Source organism: Limulus polyphemus, unplaced genomic scaffold (assembly GCF_000517525.1).
Source record: "Limulus polyphemus unplaced genomic scaffold, Limulus_polyphemus-2.1.2 Scaffold2176, whole genome shotgun sequence".
Lineage (NCBI taxonomy): Eukaryota > Metazoa > Arthropoda > Merostomata > Xiphosura > Limulidae > Limulus > Limulus polyphemus.
In genome coordinates this window covers 115,608-135,590 of record NW_013667786.1, presented here as the reverse complement: position 1 = coordinate 135,590, position 19,983 = coordinate 115,608, and the positions used below count along the sequence as shown (strand labels likewise).

At 35.1% G+C, this 19,983-nt stretch overlaps 1 protein-coding gene across 1 annotated transcript in view; it reads right to left on the bottom strand.

Moving 5' to 3' along the window:
* Nucleotides 1-19,983, bottom strand: part of LOC106466168 (protein Wnt-4-like) — an 83,885-nt gene that overhangs the window by 3,511 nt on the left and 60,391 nt on the right. Inside the window, exons 2-3 of the mRNA XM_022394133.1 lie at nucleotides 16,584-16,825; nucleotides 7,348-7,628 (exon numbers count right to left, since the gene is read on the bottom strand). Coding sequence (XP_022249841.1) covers nucleotides 7,348-7,628; nucleotides 16,584-16,825 — 523 coding nt within the window. The remainder of the gene's footprint in view (nucleotides 1-7,347; nucleotides 7,629-16,583; nucleotides 16,826-19,983) is intronic.

The window sequence follows — 19,983 nt, the reverse complement described above, 5'->3', positions numbered from 1 at the left end:
AAGCCGTCTCCAACCATTATTAGTCTCAAAGTGGGTTCCTCATCGTCGAATTTAGGATGGTATTTTCATGCTTTTCAGTTTATTGTTTTCCTGATAGATGGCGCAAAAAAGCACCTCCATGAAACTTTGTATGTTTAGAAACGAAGCAGATGAAACAGCTACACGCAATGATGCGGAGAGCTTTAAATGTAGCATGGATTTAAAAAAAGAGAAGTGGAATGAACGATATTAAGCAGAAAATTAAGTTCTTTGATACGATAGTTAGAATCATACATGTGGCAGTTAGAATTACGAAGACCGAATAGGGAAACAAAGTGTATGAATAAAACTTGGAGGTAAGTTTCAGAAATAACGCGAACGAAGTTAAAAAGATGTCCAAAATTTCATGGAGATAAGGGGGATTTAAAATAGGGAATAGAGATGATGGTGTTGGAAGTACAGAAGTGATAAAAAAGGATTAAAGATGAAATAAATCTAAGAATTAAACAGACAGAAATATAGAAAAAACGAGGATAAGGTCAAACAAAATATCCAGGAGAATTCGAGTCAACGGAACTATCTCTGTAAAAATGATAAAAAAATAGAAATTGGAGAGGTGAAATATTTGAAAGAACGAGAAAAAATAAAATATAATTAATCACGGACCACATTAAGGTGCTGAAATATTCATAGAAGAAGAAAAAAAAAACTTGGAAGAGTAGGAAAGATTGGAAATGTAGGAAAGAAAAACGAATGTGGTAGTATAATTTGTTTTGAATTTCGCGCAAAGCTACACGAGGGCTATCTGCGCTAGCCGTCCCTAATTTAGCAGTGTAAGACTAGAGGGAAGGCAGCTAGTCATCACCACCCACCGCCAACTCTTGGGCTACTCTTTTACCAACGAACAGTGGGATTGACCGTAACGTTATAACGCCCCCACGGCTGAAAGGGGGAGCATGTTTGGTGGGACGGGGATTCGAGCTCCCTAACCACCTGGCCAGATTAGTTTAGAGAGGAAAGAAATCAAGAAGAAAAAGGTTGGATTTGGAAGATGAAGAAATGTGAAGATGTATTTGAAGAATTTGTAAAAGTAATCAATTAAAACTGGTAATAAATAAACAAACAAATAGTAAAAAAATTAAATAATTGTAACGAATTAGATGGAAAATGTATCCTAATTTTTAACATGATGAAAATATATATATATTAGAAACATATGAATCCCCATCCCACAGAGAAAATGCTATTAACTATTTATAATGGCATTAAGATAGATATATTAGAAAACAAATATTTGGTTTGCTTTTTTTTTAAACTACTTCACATGTTGATGACGTTCTTTCAAAAATATTTTATAATTTTAATAAACACATTTTTTTTTGTTTAAGTTATTTTAACGTTGAATCTGAGTTCATCATTGACCAATAAACCTCAATAACGTCATTTTTAGGACAACAGATTTTATATTTTCCAATAATAATAGATATATCTTGGCCTGACAAAATATGAAGTACTTTATCAACACAATCCTGACACGAAGTGCTTCGAACTTAGCTCATGTGAGTTCCACGTGCTACCAACTCAACTGACAATGCAGGTAATTTGGACAAAACTAAATAACATCCAGGGACTTTGTTGTAGACCGACTGTCACGGATTTTTAGTCTCTTTGTAGCACAGTATTTTCGGAATTTATCTAATCTTTAAACTACAGGTAAGATCTTTGTGAACGCAATAGGAATTTTGTTTACAATGTTAGGCTGCGTGTGTTTCAGGTTTTTATCGCCGAAAGAAGATCAAACGAGTATCCTTCCTTACCATTCCTGGAGAAGTTGGAGCCTAATCTTCCAAAGAGATCCAGCTTCCGAGTCCTTTTCAGTATAGGCAACATTGTTTGGTAATACTGTGTATACAAGTTATTTAGTTACTCCATGTTTTACCACAGTTTTAGGGTTAAGGATGTGTTTTACCTAAGTTTAAATTATAAATGTAACCAGCCAGTAACAACAGAATAATACAACTGTTAAAAGTAAGTAACAAAAGAACCAAACAACTGAGTGTTACAATTAATTTCTGAATATTTTATAGCGGGATGAAACATTTTAAATTTCCCATACCAATTAGGGGTATATCAGAAACATAATTAAAGCCTAAATGTAAGCTATAAACTGGTTGTGTTTAATATGATAAATGCAACTCATAATATAATCCAGCTATCAACCAGATAGAAATGGCATGATGTTTCAGAAACGGTTTACGACCAGCGCGAGTCTCTAAAGTATACATAATATATAGTGTGTGTAAAGTAACTTCTAAAGCGCTAAATGTTATAATTCAAGATGGATGAACAAGCTTTAGTCTTACGGTTAAGTTTATACCCGAGATGCAAGGAAGTCCACGTAACAAAAAAAAAAGGGGGGGGGTATCACTTTCTTGGTACCATAAAATTGGATCTTTAAATTTTACTCAGTCTTAAAGCTTAAAGGCATTACAAAGAACTTTCATCTTTGGGCTTAATAAATAATTATATTCCAAAAACACAAACACATACATCTAAAAGTACAAATGTTCGACCGCCCTCCTCAGAAATGTTAAGTCAAGGACCACAAAGCGCTGTGCACGCTATTAGGGGTACTTTTATTATTATTATTATTATTCGATCCTTGAGGCTGGGAGTTGCTACGAGACCAGAATCAAATATAAATTGTTGTTCACTAACTAAGAGCGTTTCTTACTTTTTTAAGTGGTTCTATTACCCTCTCATGAGGTTAACCCCAAGGGCCGCCGCTCATGTCAGGGCGAGTGTTTTACAAGTCGAATGACAAGGAAACACGCCACCTACAGGGTTAGTGATAACAATCAGGGAGGTGTCTTCTATTTGAAAGCAGTGTTTGACGCGGTTAACTGATGTCAGACTTGCAGATGTCTAGCTGTAAAAAAATCTTTGTATTCGTCCATGAATTAAAATATACCTGCCATTTCCGGAAGGGTTTCGATAAAGACAGTCTTTTAGACCATAGAACATAAGCGTTCTTTATTATTTCTGGCAGTTTTCAAAGTTCATTGTGGTTTTCAAACGAGACCCAAAACTCGAGCGCTTTCGAATAGTTCACTGTTCTTCTTCTGAAGATGAATAGTGAATTCTTCTTCTTCCGAAGATAAACAGTGAATTATTCTTCTTCCGAAGATGAACAGTGAATTCTTCTTCTTCTGAAGATGAACAACGAATTCTTCTTCTTCTGAAGATGAACAACGAATTATTCCTCTTCTGAAGATGAACAACGAATTATTATTATTCTGAAAATGAACAGTGAATTCTTCTTCTTCTGAAGATGAACAACGAATTATTCCTCTTCTGAAGATGAACAACGAATTATTATTATTCTGAAAATGAACAGTGAATTATTCTTCTTCTGAAGATGAACAGTGAATTCTTCTTCTTCTGAAAATGAACAGTGAATTCTTCTTCTTCCGAAGATAAACAGTGAATTCTTCTTCTTCTGAAGATGAACAACGAATTATTCTTCTTCTGAAGATGAATAACGAATTATTATTATTCTGAAAATGAACAGTGAATTATTCTTCTTCTGAAGATGAACAGTGAATTATTCTTCTTCTTAAGATGAACAGTGAATTATTATTCTCTGAAGATGAACAATAAATTATTATTCTTTTGAAGATGAACAGTGAATTCTTCTTCTGAAGATGAACAATGAATTCTTCTTCTTCTGAAGATGAACAGTGAATTTTTCTTCTTCTGAAGATGAACAGTGAATTCTTCTTCTTCTGAAGATGAACAGTGAATTTTTCTTCTTCTGAAGATGAACAGTGAATTCTTCTTCTTCTGAAGATGAACAATGAATTCTTCTTCTTCTGAAGATGAACAGTGAATTCTTCTTCTTCTGAAGATGAACAGTGAATTATTATTCTTCTGAAGATGAACAATGAATTCTTCTTCTTCTGAAGATGAACAATGAATTCTTCTTCTTCTGAAGATGAACAGTGAATTCTTCTTCTGAAGATGAACAGTGAATTATTATTCTTCTGAAGATGAACAGTGAATTCTTCTTCTTCTGAAGATGAACAGTGAATTATTCGAAAGCTCTCGAATTTTGGATTTCGTTTGAAAACCATCACAACTATTGTGTGTTAACTTCTTAATCAAAGGTCATTGTGATACTTATTTTCTAACTCAACCATTTCCCACACTATTAGCTTAGAATTCGTTCATCTGACCGTTATTTTTAATTAATTATACATTTCGGAAGCTGGTTTCTTATAATAATAAATAGAGCCAATATGTTAGTATCATTCATCAGATATCATGAACATTGAGTTCGTTTGCTTGATTCGTAAATTAACAAGTGTTCATTCCATATTTTTTATCTGTAGCCCGATGTATTGTACGAAACGAGGGATAATGATTAAATGAATTCTTGTAATTATAACAACATATACAAGGAGTTTATCCTGAGGTAAGTTGTCAATGTAGGTTCTTGTTCAATAGTAAATAATACGTTATGATGTATAAGCACTATTACCTTGTCTCTAGACACTTCTAATAATGTGGTATCTCCACAAAGGCAACATTTTAGACCGTGTTATAGACACTTCTGATAACGTGGTATCTCAACAAAGGCAACATTTTAGACTGTGTTATAGACACTTCTGATAACGTGGTATCTCAACAAAGGCAACATTTTAGACTGTGTTATAGACACTTCTGATAACGTGGTATCTCTACAAAGGCAACATTTTAGACTGTGTTATGGACACTTCTGATAACATGGTATCTCAGCAAAGGAAACATTTTAGACTGTGTTATAGACACTTCTGATAACGTGGTATCTCAACAAAGGCAACATTTTAGACTGTGTTACGTTAATAGTATTTCTCTACACACTTCTGATAACGTGGTATCTCAACAAAGGCAACATTTTAGACTGTGTTATAGACACTTTTGATAACGTGGTTTCTCAACAAAGGCAACATTTTATACCGTGTTATAGACACTTCTGATAACGTGGTATTCTCAACAAAGGCAACATTTTAGACTGTGTTATAGACACTTCTGATAACGTGGTATCTCAACAAAGGCAACATTTTAGACTGTGTTATAGACACTTCTGATAACGTGGTATCTCAACAAAGGCAACATTTTAGACTGTGTTACGTTAATAGTAATGAAACTTTCTGGTAATCTTAAAACCTCATAATCTGAAGTTTTCGACTCTTCTGTACATCTTTGACGCACTAACAATTATCTAGAGGATTAAGTCGGTATAAAGGAATCGTTCTGTTTGATAAAAGATTACACGAGGGTACATAGCTAACTCTCAACTAAATTAATACCTTCAATTGTAACAACTCTAGCTATTTTCACTAAAATCCCTTGATACAGACACCATCACCATGCTGACGTATTGAAACGTTCCTTCTCGAGAACCACGTGGCCCACTAGTAATGTACGAACAAGGTGGAGGGGGCAGTTGTTTTATCAGATCCGGGAGTTTCAAATGAAATGCCCCTTCAATTGGTACTTCAGTCACGTAGACCTCCTACCGAAATGGGGGATGCTTTGTATGCGCTCTCACTTTGTCTTGTAAGGATTTACGAGATACGATCATTGGCCTCCTGGCGGGTGACGCTGACATCACGCACAGCTGGGCCAATGAGCGATGATACCGAGAAGCAACGGGAGAGGGAACGTAAAGTACGTGTAAATAGCCGCCGAGGGAAACAAGCAAAAGATCTACTGGCCGTTAGTGGTTACTGATGATGTCCGTGTAAGAATCGTTTAGGGCAGTAGTGGAATGAAAAAAGTTCGGAGGGGGGGGGGGGCTCATACGTTTCGCTTGCTTCTGACAGTAGACAAATTTTTATCAATTGCTCGTAAATAATTATTATATTTTGCACACGATAATATCAACTGGTTTTCTTTTCAACATAATTACGATCCAATAATATTACTGAATACCCATCGTTATGGTATATCACAGCATATGTCGAGAGGAGCGATCTACAGTACAATAAAACTGACGATCATTAACAAATCTTTCTTTACTAGCCCTCTTTACGGGTTCCCCACTAAGAGAAACACAAAATCGTCGCCCCACCCCGATAGTTCAGCGGCAAGTCTGAGGGCTTATAACGTAAAAACTCGAGTTTCGATACCCGTGGTGGGAACAGCACAACAGACAGCCCAATGTGTAGGTTTGCGCTTAACAACAAACATAACAGCATCTCAGCTACAAACTTCTCGCTCAATGTCAAACAGCATTAGCTCGGCTGGGAATGTTTCCACAAAACCTCGGTTGGTCGAAACGTTTTAAATTCCAATTATTATTAAGTAACAATACCGGCTGACTTTATTGTTGTTTACCGCCGGTATTAAGATCTTGTTAAAATCACTACTAAAGTAGTGACACTGGTTATGGCAGTCTGAAGAATGTCACACAAACACAAACGACTGTTTGTTGTTTAGCAAAAAACTACACAGTAGACTTCATGCGCTAACTGTGCCCAGTGCATGGATCGAACCACGAATATTAGCGTTATAAGTATAACAACTGGCCAGTGCATGGATCGAACCCCGAATATTAGCGTTATAAGTATAACAACTGGCCAGTGCATGGATCGAACCCCGAATATTAGCGTGATAAGTATAACAACTGGCCAGTGCATGGATCGAACCCCGAATATTAGCGTTATAAGTATAACAACTGGCCAGTCAAGAAACGAACACAAGTGTTGCGGTACAAAATCCAGTGTATCACACTTGCACGCAAGTCATTATCAAGCGCATTGTGTCACACTTGGATGTACAAGTTACTACGTATATGTGTCACACCTGTACGTAAGTCGTTATGTACATGTGACACATTTGTACGTAGTAAGTTATTATCAAACGTGTATGTGCAGAGTACGGATTGTCTTGATACGACTCCCATCCACATCAAGTAAATCAGCAAACGCTGGGTAGGGCGTTATTTTTTTGTCTGTAAACGCAGTATGGAACAACTCTTCCTTCAACTCCCATATTAAACTCTGCATTAGGACAATTTTGAAGACAAAGAAACCCAAGGTCGCAGTTACACACACAATGTTTTATTATAACGTTCTAAACGCGTGTTTAATTAATGACAGAACTGAGACAACTTGCTGTCACCGTAGGCCTAATGAAAGACGGTTGGGTGTCGGTGATGTAGCTCGAGGGAGGGAGTGACTAAGGTGTTGTAATAATCCCATCGTAAGGTTCTCTTGGCATTGAAACAAAAAGCTACTCGCTTAATGGCAAAACACTGTCGTCTGATGTAAAGAAAAGCAAGTACATAATAATCACGATAATAATAATAAAACAGGAAAATACCTTTCTTCCCGCTTCGTTGTTGTGCAGGTTCATTAAGGCACGTGGCTTGGATTTTTTTCTCGCCCGTCTCAGGTCTCGTGCATCGACAAAAGACTTGGAAAAAGCCGTCCCGAAGGCGATGTTGTCAGAACAGCCAGACCACTCGAAGCCCTGAGAAGGCTTCACTCGTACGGTTCTGTCGCAGCCACAACGTTGAAGCTGGCCACTACTGCAGGCCCTGGTGACAACGTGCGCTACAGCGGCCGCGGTTATCGAATGGACAAAGGCAGCCTCCCTCGTGGCTGTTGGGAAGAAACCACTATATTTATGTTAGAGTCTGTTTTTTTTCTTCCTATTCTGTGATGAGCAAGTAGATAATTTAAAAACCCGCCCTTCGTAAAAAAAATAACTCACTGTCAAGTTGCACCCAAACTTACTCATAAAATTTCCATAACATACAATAATAATAATAAAAAAAAACTCAGCATGACGATCACGCATTCTATAAAATATAAATACGTAAAATTAAAAATATATTTGTACAGATTTTAAATATTGATTTTAAAAAAGAGGGGGTACCTCCTCCTCATCAGACGTCATTAAACTTTTATAGTTATAGTTCTTAAACCTTAATATAAATCACAATTTAGATACTTATAAATACGCCCCCCCAGTGGCACAGCGGTAAGTCTTCGGACTTACAATGCTAGAAACCGGGTTTCGATACCCGTGGTGGGCAGAGTGCAGATAGCCCATTGTGTAGCTTTGTGCTTAACTTCAAAAGAAGCTTTCTTCTAGACCTAATAATTCTCTCTGACAACTATCTCCCTTCAATGATCGACTCCCTCTCTCTCTTGGTCATAAGTCATTCTAGTTGTCCTAGACCTAATAATTCTCTCTGACAACTATCTCCCTTCAATGATCGACTCCCTCTCTCTCTTGGTCATAAGTCATTCTAGTTGTCCTAGACCTAATAATTCTCTCTGACAACTATCTCCCTTCAATTCTCTCTCTTGGTCATAAGTCATTCTAGTTGTGGATCCAAATAAAAAAGTTATACATACTTCAACATATTCAGTAAACTCCACAGAGTGTATCTATATCCTGTAGTCATGACACCAGAAGTTTCTCCTTCCTGTCCACTCTGTGGTGTATCTTAGACCTGTCCACTCTGTAGTATATCTTAGACCTGTCCACTCTGTGGTATATCTTAGACCTGTCCACTCTGTGGTGTACTTTAGACCTGTCCACTCTGTGGTATATCTTAGACCTGTCCACTCTGCGGTATTTCTTAGACCTGTCCATTCTGTGGTATATCTTAGACCTGTCCACTCTGTGGTGTACTTTAGACCTGTCCACTCTGTGGTGTATCTTAGACCTGTCCACTCTGTGGTGTACTTTAGACCTGTCCACTCTGTGGTATATCTTAGACCTGTCCACTCTGCGGTGTACTTTAGACCTGTCCACTCTGTGGTGTACTTTAGACCTGTCCACTCTGTGGTGTATTTTAGGCCTGTCCACTCTGTAGTATATCTTAGAACAATGGGACAGGTTCACTTAATAACAGGAGATTCGGAAAATACCTATTATGACATATTGGTAATCCCAGAATAACTGAGATGTGAGGATGAATACAATAAATAGAATGGACACAAAGTGAAACACGAAATGAATGATCTTTACTAGAGGTTCTATCTTCAACTAAAGAGGCCGAATCAATGTATCATACTAAATCCAAAGTTCTCACTTCACAAGAAGTATCGTATTTATTCAGAGCATCTAGCACTACCCACGTGACTAATCATCATCATTCAAACTTAAGTGAGGCCGTAACCTCAAGGTATCACCTGAACTACCATTGAAGGACACTGTTGTTGCAAAACGTTTAGTGTCGCAGTAAACATCCAACAGGCGGAATAGATATGATATCTTGGAGAACAACAAAGGAACAAAGGCAGCTAGAACGGAGTCAACTTCTTTTTCAAACGCGTTATATAAAACCTGCACATATAAATGATAAATTCAGAATGAATGCTACAATACTACAAGATAGAAACAAAAGGTAAATTCATATAACAATTTAACCTATGACTTTAAGTAGCACCTCAACCACTACTGTGTGAGTGTATCCTAGCCGACCTGGTGAGTCCTGGTATTGGTTGAAAGGCCTCGTCGGAATTTTATACAGCAAATATAGTGTGGTTGATTTATTCTTGCACACTCTTCTTTATTTTCACTCGGAAATTCATATTAAAACATACTGCACTTTGTTTTATAGAGGTTATAACATTATTTGAAACTTAGCCAGTGATCCACTTTATCACCATGCTTACATTATGCATATTAAAAGACTGGTCATGTGTTAACGTAAAGATATTATTCGAACACGTAAATGTACAACGTGTGTATGTATGTACTTTTATTTCCGAAAGTTTAAATTAATTTGAGATGTTTTAGTGGTCTGGCACGTGAAAACAAACAAACTGCTAGTGATGAAACATCTCCTGAAGCTTAAATAAAGAACATGGCTTTCTTGATGTTGAAGTTTACTGATACTCTTTAAATAACTAGACATCCTTTATCTATCGTTGTGTGATTTACCTATTGAATTACGTGATATCCTTTATCTATTGTTGTGTGATTTACCTATTGAATTACGTGATATCCTTTATCTATTGTTGTGTGATTTACCTGTTAACTTACGTGATATCCTTTATCTATTGTTGTGTGATTTACCTATTGAATTACGTGATAACCTGTATCCATTGTTGTGTGTTTTACCTGTTAACTTACGTGATATCCTTTACATATTGTTGTGTGTTTTACCTGTTAACTTACGTGATATCCTTTACATATTGTTGTGTGTTTTACTTATTGAATTACGTGATAACCTGTATCTATTGTTGTGTGAGTTACCTGTTAACTTACGTGATATTCTTTATCTATTGTTGTGTGATTTACTTATTTAGTTTACGTGATATCCTTTATCTATTGTTGTGTGATTTACCTGTTAACTTACGTGATATCCTTTACATATTGTTGTGTGTTTTACTTATTGAATTACGTGATATCCTTTATCTATTGTTGTGTGATTTACTTATTTAATTACGTGCTATCCTTTATCTATTGTTGTGTGATTCACCTGTTAACTTACGTGATATCCTTTATCTATTGTTGTTGTCCAGTTAACGGTTTTTCTTTACAACGTACGTCACTTTCCTCATCAGATAACTAACTGGTGTTCTGTTATTAGAACAACCTCCACAATTTAAAGTACCATAATTTCTAACTCATCCCGCCATTAAAGTACTAGTCAAGTGATAGCCAAATCGGCAGTTCATTGTTTTATTTATTTTTTAGATTTATAAACTAATGATTGGTATAAGGGTTAGTTTTGATGTTGATGTTACGAGTTTGACGTAAAGGGTCAGCTCACGAAGAGAGAGGGGGAAATGTGGAGCAGCTTTCAAAAAGCTTACACTCAAGAATGTGACGCAAAAGATCGAAACACATGCCGAAAAAAACAAAACGTAGCCCAAACATACATATAAGGGCACAGTGTTTCAGCTTGCAATGAAACAGCTATATATATAAACAAAACGGCTATTAACGGTCGAAATAAAGTTGGCTTTCTAAATAAATCTGGGGGTATCTAACCTCGCTCAGTTTTCTACAAACCGTGGTGCCTCTTCGAGGGTAATAAGCCCTAAGATGAGACATTTCACTGTCCCATTTTGATCTGTGCAAGATTTAATGAAATATTAAATATGTGTGCGTTTTCGCTCAAACGCAAACCTCCACAACGTGCCTGTCGCGGGAATCGAACCTCGAATTTTAGCATTATAAGCCTTCGAGCTTACCGATGACGTGTGTTTAAGAAACGTAATTTTAGTCACCATTTTATAAGTAGTATTTTAAGTCGAAGTTTGTTTTTTTAATAATAAAAACGTGCTGATTTATTTCTGTTTCTCAAAATTATTGATTAAATTCTGTAGCCTACTTGAGAGCTGTGATGTGTTTCACATCTTTAGGACCAAGAAAAGAAACTCGATGGGAACCTATATCCAGATATCTATCACTGATGTTTTAATTGATTACCGATAAAGTTGCAAAGGTTATGAGGGCATATTGTATTACTTATTTTGTTATACAAGTTCTCGGGATTTTCGACAACAATGGCACGCATGCAAAGTGGGGAAAATGGCACTGATATAAATAGCACTGATATAAATGGCACTGATAAAAATGACATTGATATAAATAGCACTGATATAAATGGCACTGATAAAAATGACACTGATATAAATGACACTGACAAAAATGGCACTGATGTAAATGACACTGATATAAATAGCACTGATATAAATGGCGCTGACAAAAATGACACTGATATAAATGGCACTGACAAAAATGGCACTAATACAAATGACACATATGTAAATGATACTGATATAAATAGCACTGATATAAATGGCACTGACAAAAAATGGCATAATACAAATGGCGCTAATGTAAATGACTGATATAAATGGCACTGATGTAAATGACATTGATATAAATAGCACTGATGTAAATGGCACTGATATAAATAGCACTGATAAAAATGGCACTGGTATAAATAGCACTGATATAAATAACACTAATAAAAATGGCACTGATATAAAAGACACTAGTAATTAATGCAAACTGAATGGGAAAACAACTATTGCATAAAAATCATAAACGCACTTTATGTCTCCTGGTGAGTTAATTGCAAGATCGAAGGCTTATAACTCTATAATACTGGGTTTGATCCACGCGGCGAACAGACTCAAATTTCCCATTTTGTAGGTTGGTTCTAGAAACACACACACACACACACGCATATTTATATACATAAACTCCAAATATATCTTTATATATTTTTCTCCAAAAGTCGTTTTCAGTAAGATTATTTAATATATTTGTTTCAGGAAACAGACAACATCAAAGTACAGATTTACCGACACTAAATTATCAGTTAAATTAGAGGGAAATGGCTCGAAATGCAAGGAAAAAAAATATTCACGAGCTGTTTCCAAAAATCACATTTTAAAGTGGATATTTTTATGATAGCTGAGCTCCAAGAGCCGTCCTGAAAAAGATGAAAAATTTACTATGATGTTTGGTGAAACGTTACAAGAATGGCGCATTAAGCACACGTGGGCTAAAGGGTCAGGTCAGAGACCCCTAAAATTCAGGTGTAGCCGTCCACAATTTGGAACTACTGAGAGAGTAGAAGGCAATCAGCCAGGAGTACCAGTCGCCGTAATGGCTTTGTCTGGCTTTTTGAACTGAGTAACAGCACTAACTTATTTTTTATATCGTTTTGGTTGGTTTAGTTGTTATTAAGTGCAGAGCTACACAATAGACTATATGTTCTCTGCACACCACAGGTATCGAAATCCGATTTTATATCGCGGCCATAACTTAAAGTGTGTGGTGTGTTCAGCGACATCACATCTCCAGTCCTGAACCCTCGGTCCGCAGCCCGATACATTAACCACTGCACTACGGCCGAAACACTTCGCAAAAAAAAAATAAAAATAAATAACAAGTTAGGGCATAACACATATTTTTAATTTGCTTATGCGTGTGTGTGTCTAATAGGGACAGTCTAATAACTCACTTGATTTGAAAATCGTGCATTTTACAAAATTTATTCAAATTTGAAATCCACTGGAGATTATAATTTTAGTACGTCTTTATGTAGGAAGTTCCAGCTTTCTCTAGCAAGAAAGCCCTTACGTGTCAAAACTTGACGAAAGATCCTCCAGTTATACAAACACATTTGGAATTCACCTCGTCGACACTTTCTTTTTTTTTTCTTCTTCTTTTGAAAAATAAAAATTGCGAAATCAGAAACCGTCCAGGTCATTAGAGTCTATAAACATCGTGTCTAACGTAGAAATACATAATACTGTGAGGAGTATCGGATGGATCTGAAGACATAAGATTTAATGGACTGCATCCAAAATAAAAAAGATAAAAACTTCTGAGAACTCGTGTTTTCTTCAGCTCATGTCAAAACCATCCTCTTTCTATCTTTTGTTTGTTCAGTGTAATATTTGAAACGGTCCCTATAAGTTAAATAAACAGTTTTTTTTATACCACACTAGTCCTAACCTTTTAAGTGTTTAAAAGGACCTGGGATAGAAAGATGGAACTGACTTTCATCTACCCTATCAATCAGGCATTAGAGAGTAACACCGGGACAGCCACGAGGCTTCTTTACAGTCAAATAATCAAATCACAACGATCAAGTTTGAAAAAAAAACTAAACAAGTTTCAGAATATGTTAGCTACTAATTCTCAGATAAGTTTCAGAATGTAAAAAATAGTGTCATTTTAGCATCGGATTCCCACAGAAAACTGACGCACCGAAATCAACAAATTATATTAAGGGTTATTACTTTATTACAAAGTTACAAAATTATAATTCAAAGTTAACACTAGATCAATAAATGACAAAATTTTAACTTTCGTCTTCTGTGATTTTTCACAGATCACTGTTGATTTTTTGTTGTTGTTGTTGTTGTTTAGCGTTACTATAACCTTACTGGTTGTTAAGCCTCAATTATCATATTGATTAGCATAGTATTGTTGCTGTTAGCACACACACACAACTATAAACGTTACATGTTAATTAACTGTTATGTTATTATGCTTCAAGCTAAACTACACAGTTGTTCCACTACTCTTACTCAAGCGAATAAAGATTTCTAGATACGGTTATCAAATAAACACTAAAAGTTTCATATGTGATGATGTTACAATTCTATTACTCTCGTTATGAGAGCAATGTGAAGTCTGACGACTTCTTAATTTTGTTGAGCTGATAATATAAAAAAAGAGCAAACTTGTAACTGTTTACATTTCTGCTGTCGCCATTTTTGTTAAAAAATAAATATATGAGACAAACCATGTAGCTAAAGACAGCTTTCTGAGTCTGAAATGTAGCAATGCCAGTCTGAACCTAGTGTTGTGTATTTATAGGTCGAAATGCCATTTTGGGGGATTAAATTTTGCTTCGCGATAAACGTGTGTATGTATATATTACCATTTTTCGATAGTTAAGTTCTTTGTTTAGCTTTAAACGTTTTTAAGCCTATCAAGACTAAGTTTTGATTTTATTTTATAAGGCGCATGTGCAAATTGTGACGTAAGAGCAACGTATACATACATACATATTGATTTTCATTCAAAACAGGCTTTCGTGTAAGTTTTCCATCATTACAAGTTTCTGAACTTTTTCAGATTTACTGACTATTCAGAAAATTTCTTGTCTGATCATGCTGTAGTTTACTTTGTATTGAATAAGTACTGTGATCTTATAAGCCTCAGATCAGCACGCTTTTGGCACTCGTTCATCGAACCGCCATGTTTACCAGTGTGGACACACACACCATCATAGAGCGCTGAATTAAATGTATGATATTTGAACTTCTTTATTTTACAGCTTATAAATTAGCCGAGTTTGAATTTGTGGATATCAACTATTTACTACAGTTCTTGCGTTGTTTCTAACGTAAAATGAAAACGTGAAAATAATGAAACACTGAACAGTCGGTGTTAATTAGAAAATAATGAAGCACAGTATGTAACCTTGTTATGTTCTGCATAAAATAATATCTACATTATTCTTTCCACTCAACTTTGTTGCTTCTCTGTGGTTCAGCTGTAAGTATGGGGACTTATAACGCTAAAAACCGGGTTTCGATACCCGTGGTAAGTACAGCACAGATACGAAACGAGCTATTTTGTTATAAAATTATTAGGTCGATATATATTGTGCAAACAAATATCCGTTCGTGAAAACAATATTTATATGTAATATTTAAATTATTTTAAGGTTCTCCTCCACTAATGAAAATCTTATAATCCCTGGTGGAGAAAAACAAAGGTAGGATCCCTATAGCAACTTTGTAAACTTTAGATAATAGTTATTATTGTTATGCAATACACTCGTTCAAAAATAAACTTTTGTTTAAGAAAATACTGGTATTTTACTAGCATTCTTTATCCTTTGACAAACTAAAAACGTTACATGCTCACATGTTAAAAAAATTAAAAGTACAAATACTTTAACCCTTATACGTTCCTCACCATCTTTAAAGTGTTTAATGGACTTGCTTATAAAATATGAAAATATTCAAAATTTAATACGAAATATTCTCTAAAACTTTGTTATGCCAGAGATTTAACTTGTAACGAAAGAAATTACAAAGGCAGAAATCATCAAAACGTTAACACTTAAATATCCTTTCATGACCAACGCACGCATAAGTCGTCATATTTTCAATGAAGCTAAAACTATAAATTATTTTTTACCCTAATAATATTCAATTCTTTAATAATGTGGAATTTGCTTTTAAAAAGAAAAAAAAAGAGACTAACCTTAAAAAAATACTACTGAGTAGGCCTATTTGAAAGATATTTAGTGTTCAACTTTGTTCCTGTTTTTAATGCTAAATAGAAGCTCTTCAGTTTTCTTATGCAAATAAAATCGTCTGGCGGCTAATAAAAACTACTAAGCATTTAGGCTTAATTTTGAGCTTAATCAAGTTAATTCTATGTGTGCATTAATTTCACAAGAATTACATAGAATTTAAATCGAGTTTTAACTTTTGTTTGTTTTTAATTATGCACAAAGCTACACAAGGGCTATTTGTGCTCTGCCCACCACGGGTATCGAAACCCGGTTTCTAGCGTTGTAAGTCCGCAGACATACCACTGTGCCACTAGGGGCGAGTTTTAACTTACAAATGGATCTGTTGTTAAACGCAAAGTTACACAATGAGCTATCTATGCCTACTGTGGGTACTGAAACCTTATTTTTAGGTTTATAAGCCCTCAGACTTACAGCTGAGCCACTGGGGAACCTCATAAATGAGAGCCTAACGCTTCTGTGGAAGTGATGCAGTTGACAGTAATATGAATAGTTCTGAGCTTACTTACTGATTAAAAGACGTACCTGTTTTAAAAAAATATTCCTTATTGCAAAAGCTTTAAGTTGTAAAAAAAAAAAAAAGACAGGAATATACTTTCTCAGATTTATTTAAAACTAATAAAAGATTTCATAGCGATGAGCCAATCATATGAATATCATCGTTCATATGTCGGTATCTGTTGTTTTGACTTTCCTCAAATATCGAGAATCATCAACCACTAAGTGCTTTGATTAAATCTATAAGTTCTGTTGCGAACTTCGTATTTCACACGACTAAGCCTAGTGTTACCTGTTTTCAAGATTTTTCCGAATATCCGTTTCCCTCCTGTTGAACAGTTCCAACGGCGAGACTTAAACTGCCATTGGCATTCTTGAATAGCGAGTTCAGCGCCAAGCCTAACGCTGTTCATGATTTCCAAGTTCTTCTGGCAAATTTTTGATTGCTTTTTAGAAAGCTCTTTAATGTTACAAATCTCAACTCTTTCATGAACAGCGCCTCTTGTGGCCACAGAACTTTGACGTAGTAAAGCCCTAAAAAAAGAAGAAGAAGGTTTTATAAAATTAACGTCTAGATTTCCCGAATGTTTAATATGTATATTCTATAGAGGGTTAGTATTTGAACGAATGTTTGTAAAGATGTCGTTCTTTAACAATCAAAAAGGTAAATTTTATAAGTAAAAGTAAAATGTTAAACTTTTTTTCTACTGCAATTATATCACTTTTAACTTAAAATTAAATCATAATAGTTATAATAATACTGGGAGACACTCTAATAACTGTAATGATATATAAGCAGTTTAACAGAAGGAAACCGTAAAAAAAAATCTCAGTATAAACAAATGCTCGTTTACAAGACACAAGTCGACGAAATTAGCAAAAAAAAACTAAATTAAGCTATTTTTCGACATAAAATTAATGTTTTTTCGTTGCTACAGGCGTTTTCGTTCTTCGAACTGTCTTCAGTATCATAAGTTAAAAACAGAGGTTTGTTTTTGTGCATTTATCAACTGGTCACAAATTGTGTAGCTTTTGTTTGTTGAATTTCGCGCAATGCTACTCAAGGTTTATCTTCGCTAACCGTCCCTTATTTATAAGTGATAGATCAAAGGGAAGGCAGCTAGTCAATACCACCCACCTCCAACTCTTAGGGTACCTTACTATCAACGAATAGTGGGATTGACTGTAACTGTATAACGCCTCCACGGCTGAAAGGACGAGCATTTTCGGCGACGGGGATTCGAAAGAAAATATCAGTTAAATACAAATTTATTTGAGTATGTATCTTTGAAGAAGTCTTGGAAATTTATTTTCTAAAGTCCATATTCACATACCAGCGGTTTTTTGGCCTTGTTTTATTCTGAGGTCATTTATTTGAGCCTTTTTTTTTTTGTAGTAGCTGACTTCAACACTTGAACGCCAAAAGCTGGCGAAGAATTGTAAATTAATAGGTCTGACATTTGTTCTTAGCCTGTACATTCCTCTCAATTTGTAATTCACCTCTGGTTTGAAATACGTAAGTACAAATTATGTTTATTACAACTAGTAGGCCAAAGTTATAACATATGTTTATCACAAATAGTAGGCATATGTCATCAGTTATGTGTATCACAAATAGTAGGCCTACGTTATCACTTATGTTTATCACAAATGGTAGGCCTACGTTATCACTTATGTTTATTATAAATGGTAGGGCTACGTTTCACTTACTTTTATATACATTCTAGGGCACGCTAAGAAACACAACTTATGTTGTTGTTTTTTCGTTAGTTTTAACTGCCTTTATATAACCACTGCCAAAAGTTTAGTTTCAGTAAATGAATTTGGTGATTATCGAGTGAAATACTCCTAAGCCTTGCCTGGTAGTAAATTATTTCGTGTAAACGCTGGTAAAATGTATTTATAAAGAAGAAAGTACAGTAATCAAAACTAAAACTTTTATTTTCAGTTCTTAAGAGCGCTCTTTAGTTCCGGAAGAGAAAAAAATGCGAATATGTGCCCTGACGTTTTTTTTTTTACCTTGTAAACATTTCTCAGAAGAGTGTAAAGTGACATGAGCCGCTCAAAGCGATAGCTCTAATTTGCAGACATGTCTGATTTACTGTTTTATGTCCTAAAGTAAAAACATTTCTCTTTGAAAGTTTAGTGAAAAATTTAAACCACTAATTGACTGTCTTTTGTTTGTTATTTGTCACAAAATTACACAATGGTATATCTGTGTCGTGCCCACCATAATTATCGAAATCCAAGTTTTAACATTATAATTTTTTAAGTCTTCAGACTTACCACTCAGATTTTGGAGTGAAAAGAGGAGCAGAAATAATACAAATATTAATTACCACACCCACTGAATTATTTTACTTTCGTTTTATGTTTGGAAATGGAGATAGGGATAGTTTAATCACACCAGTTAGATAATGTGGATGTTAAGCCTACTGACTTGTAGTATTTGTTAAAACATGAAATTTAATGTTTATTCAAAATGTACTGATAGAATTTGAGGAAGATTTAATGATAAGCTGTAGTACTGGAATATTCATGAAATTATAATTTATTAGTAAGTCTTAATTGAGATGCACTGATAAAATGTAGTGCCGGTGTGTTTGTGAAATCAGTGTCTTGAAGAATGCACATTGAAAAAACTGAAATATTGTAGTGTTCATGAAATCGGTCATTTTAATACGTTTTGAGCACCGATAGCCTACATAGTGGAATGTTCCTGGAATCTTAACTTATTTGTACATTTTGAAAAGAGCAAACTGATATCCTGAAAAATGGAGTGTTCGTGAAATTAATCTTTGTAGAAGAGGAGTCATAATATCGTAATCTTAAAGCTCATCGAAACTTTATAGAAAGTGCGACAAGAATGTTATATATAATCGCTAATTTATATTTGCACGGTGAAAATTTAGATTTGAAATGTATAGATCACTATTTTTTTCAGCAAATTATTCAGTAAGTAAACAAAAGCTGTGATGCGAGAAATAAAAAAAGCATTTAATCAAACAAAGCTTTATTTGAAATTAGATCGTGTTTGAACTTGTCTTGTTCTTTGAGCCTGAAGTCGTACATCATGTTGCTCCTCTGTTTCTGGTTCTCTGTAAGTTATTTGTCTTAATTTTTGTGCTTGAAGTCTGGTTTGACGTTGTTCAGAAGTTTCTTGTTGTCTATATTCAGCTTGCCTTGATGATTCTGACTGAACTCAGGCTTTGTGCTGTTCAACAGTTTCTTGCTGTCTTTGAGTAACCTGCCTTTCAGCTTGAGCTCGAAGTCTAACTTTACATTGTTCCAAAGTCTCTTCCTGTATTTGAGTAGCCTGTCTTGCAGCTTGTGCTTGAAGTCTTTGATTGCGTTCTTCTTCTGTTTCAATGCTCTTTGTGCTTGCATCATTTTAGCGGCAGAAGAATTTCCATAGAAAGGGCGTTTCTTGGGTGGCATAATCACCTGTATCACTAAACAATAAATTGCAATTCACAAAGTTACTAAATCACTTATGAAACCACTTAGCACTATTTAAAGAAGACTGTTTTGGGAAATACTGAATTGACAGCAAGGTGATCTGAGTGTCTCCCGCCATAACGCTTTCTATGTGCAAAACGTGCTTATATTTGTTACAAAAAAATAGTGCAATAATAATTATTTGTCAATTTCATCATTAAATACTACACCAAACACAAAATAAATACCACCAT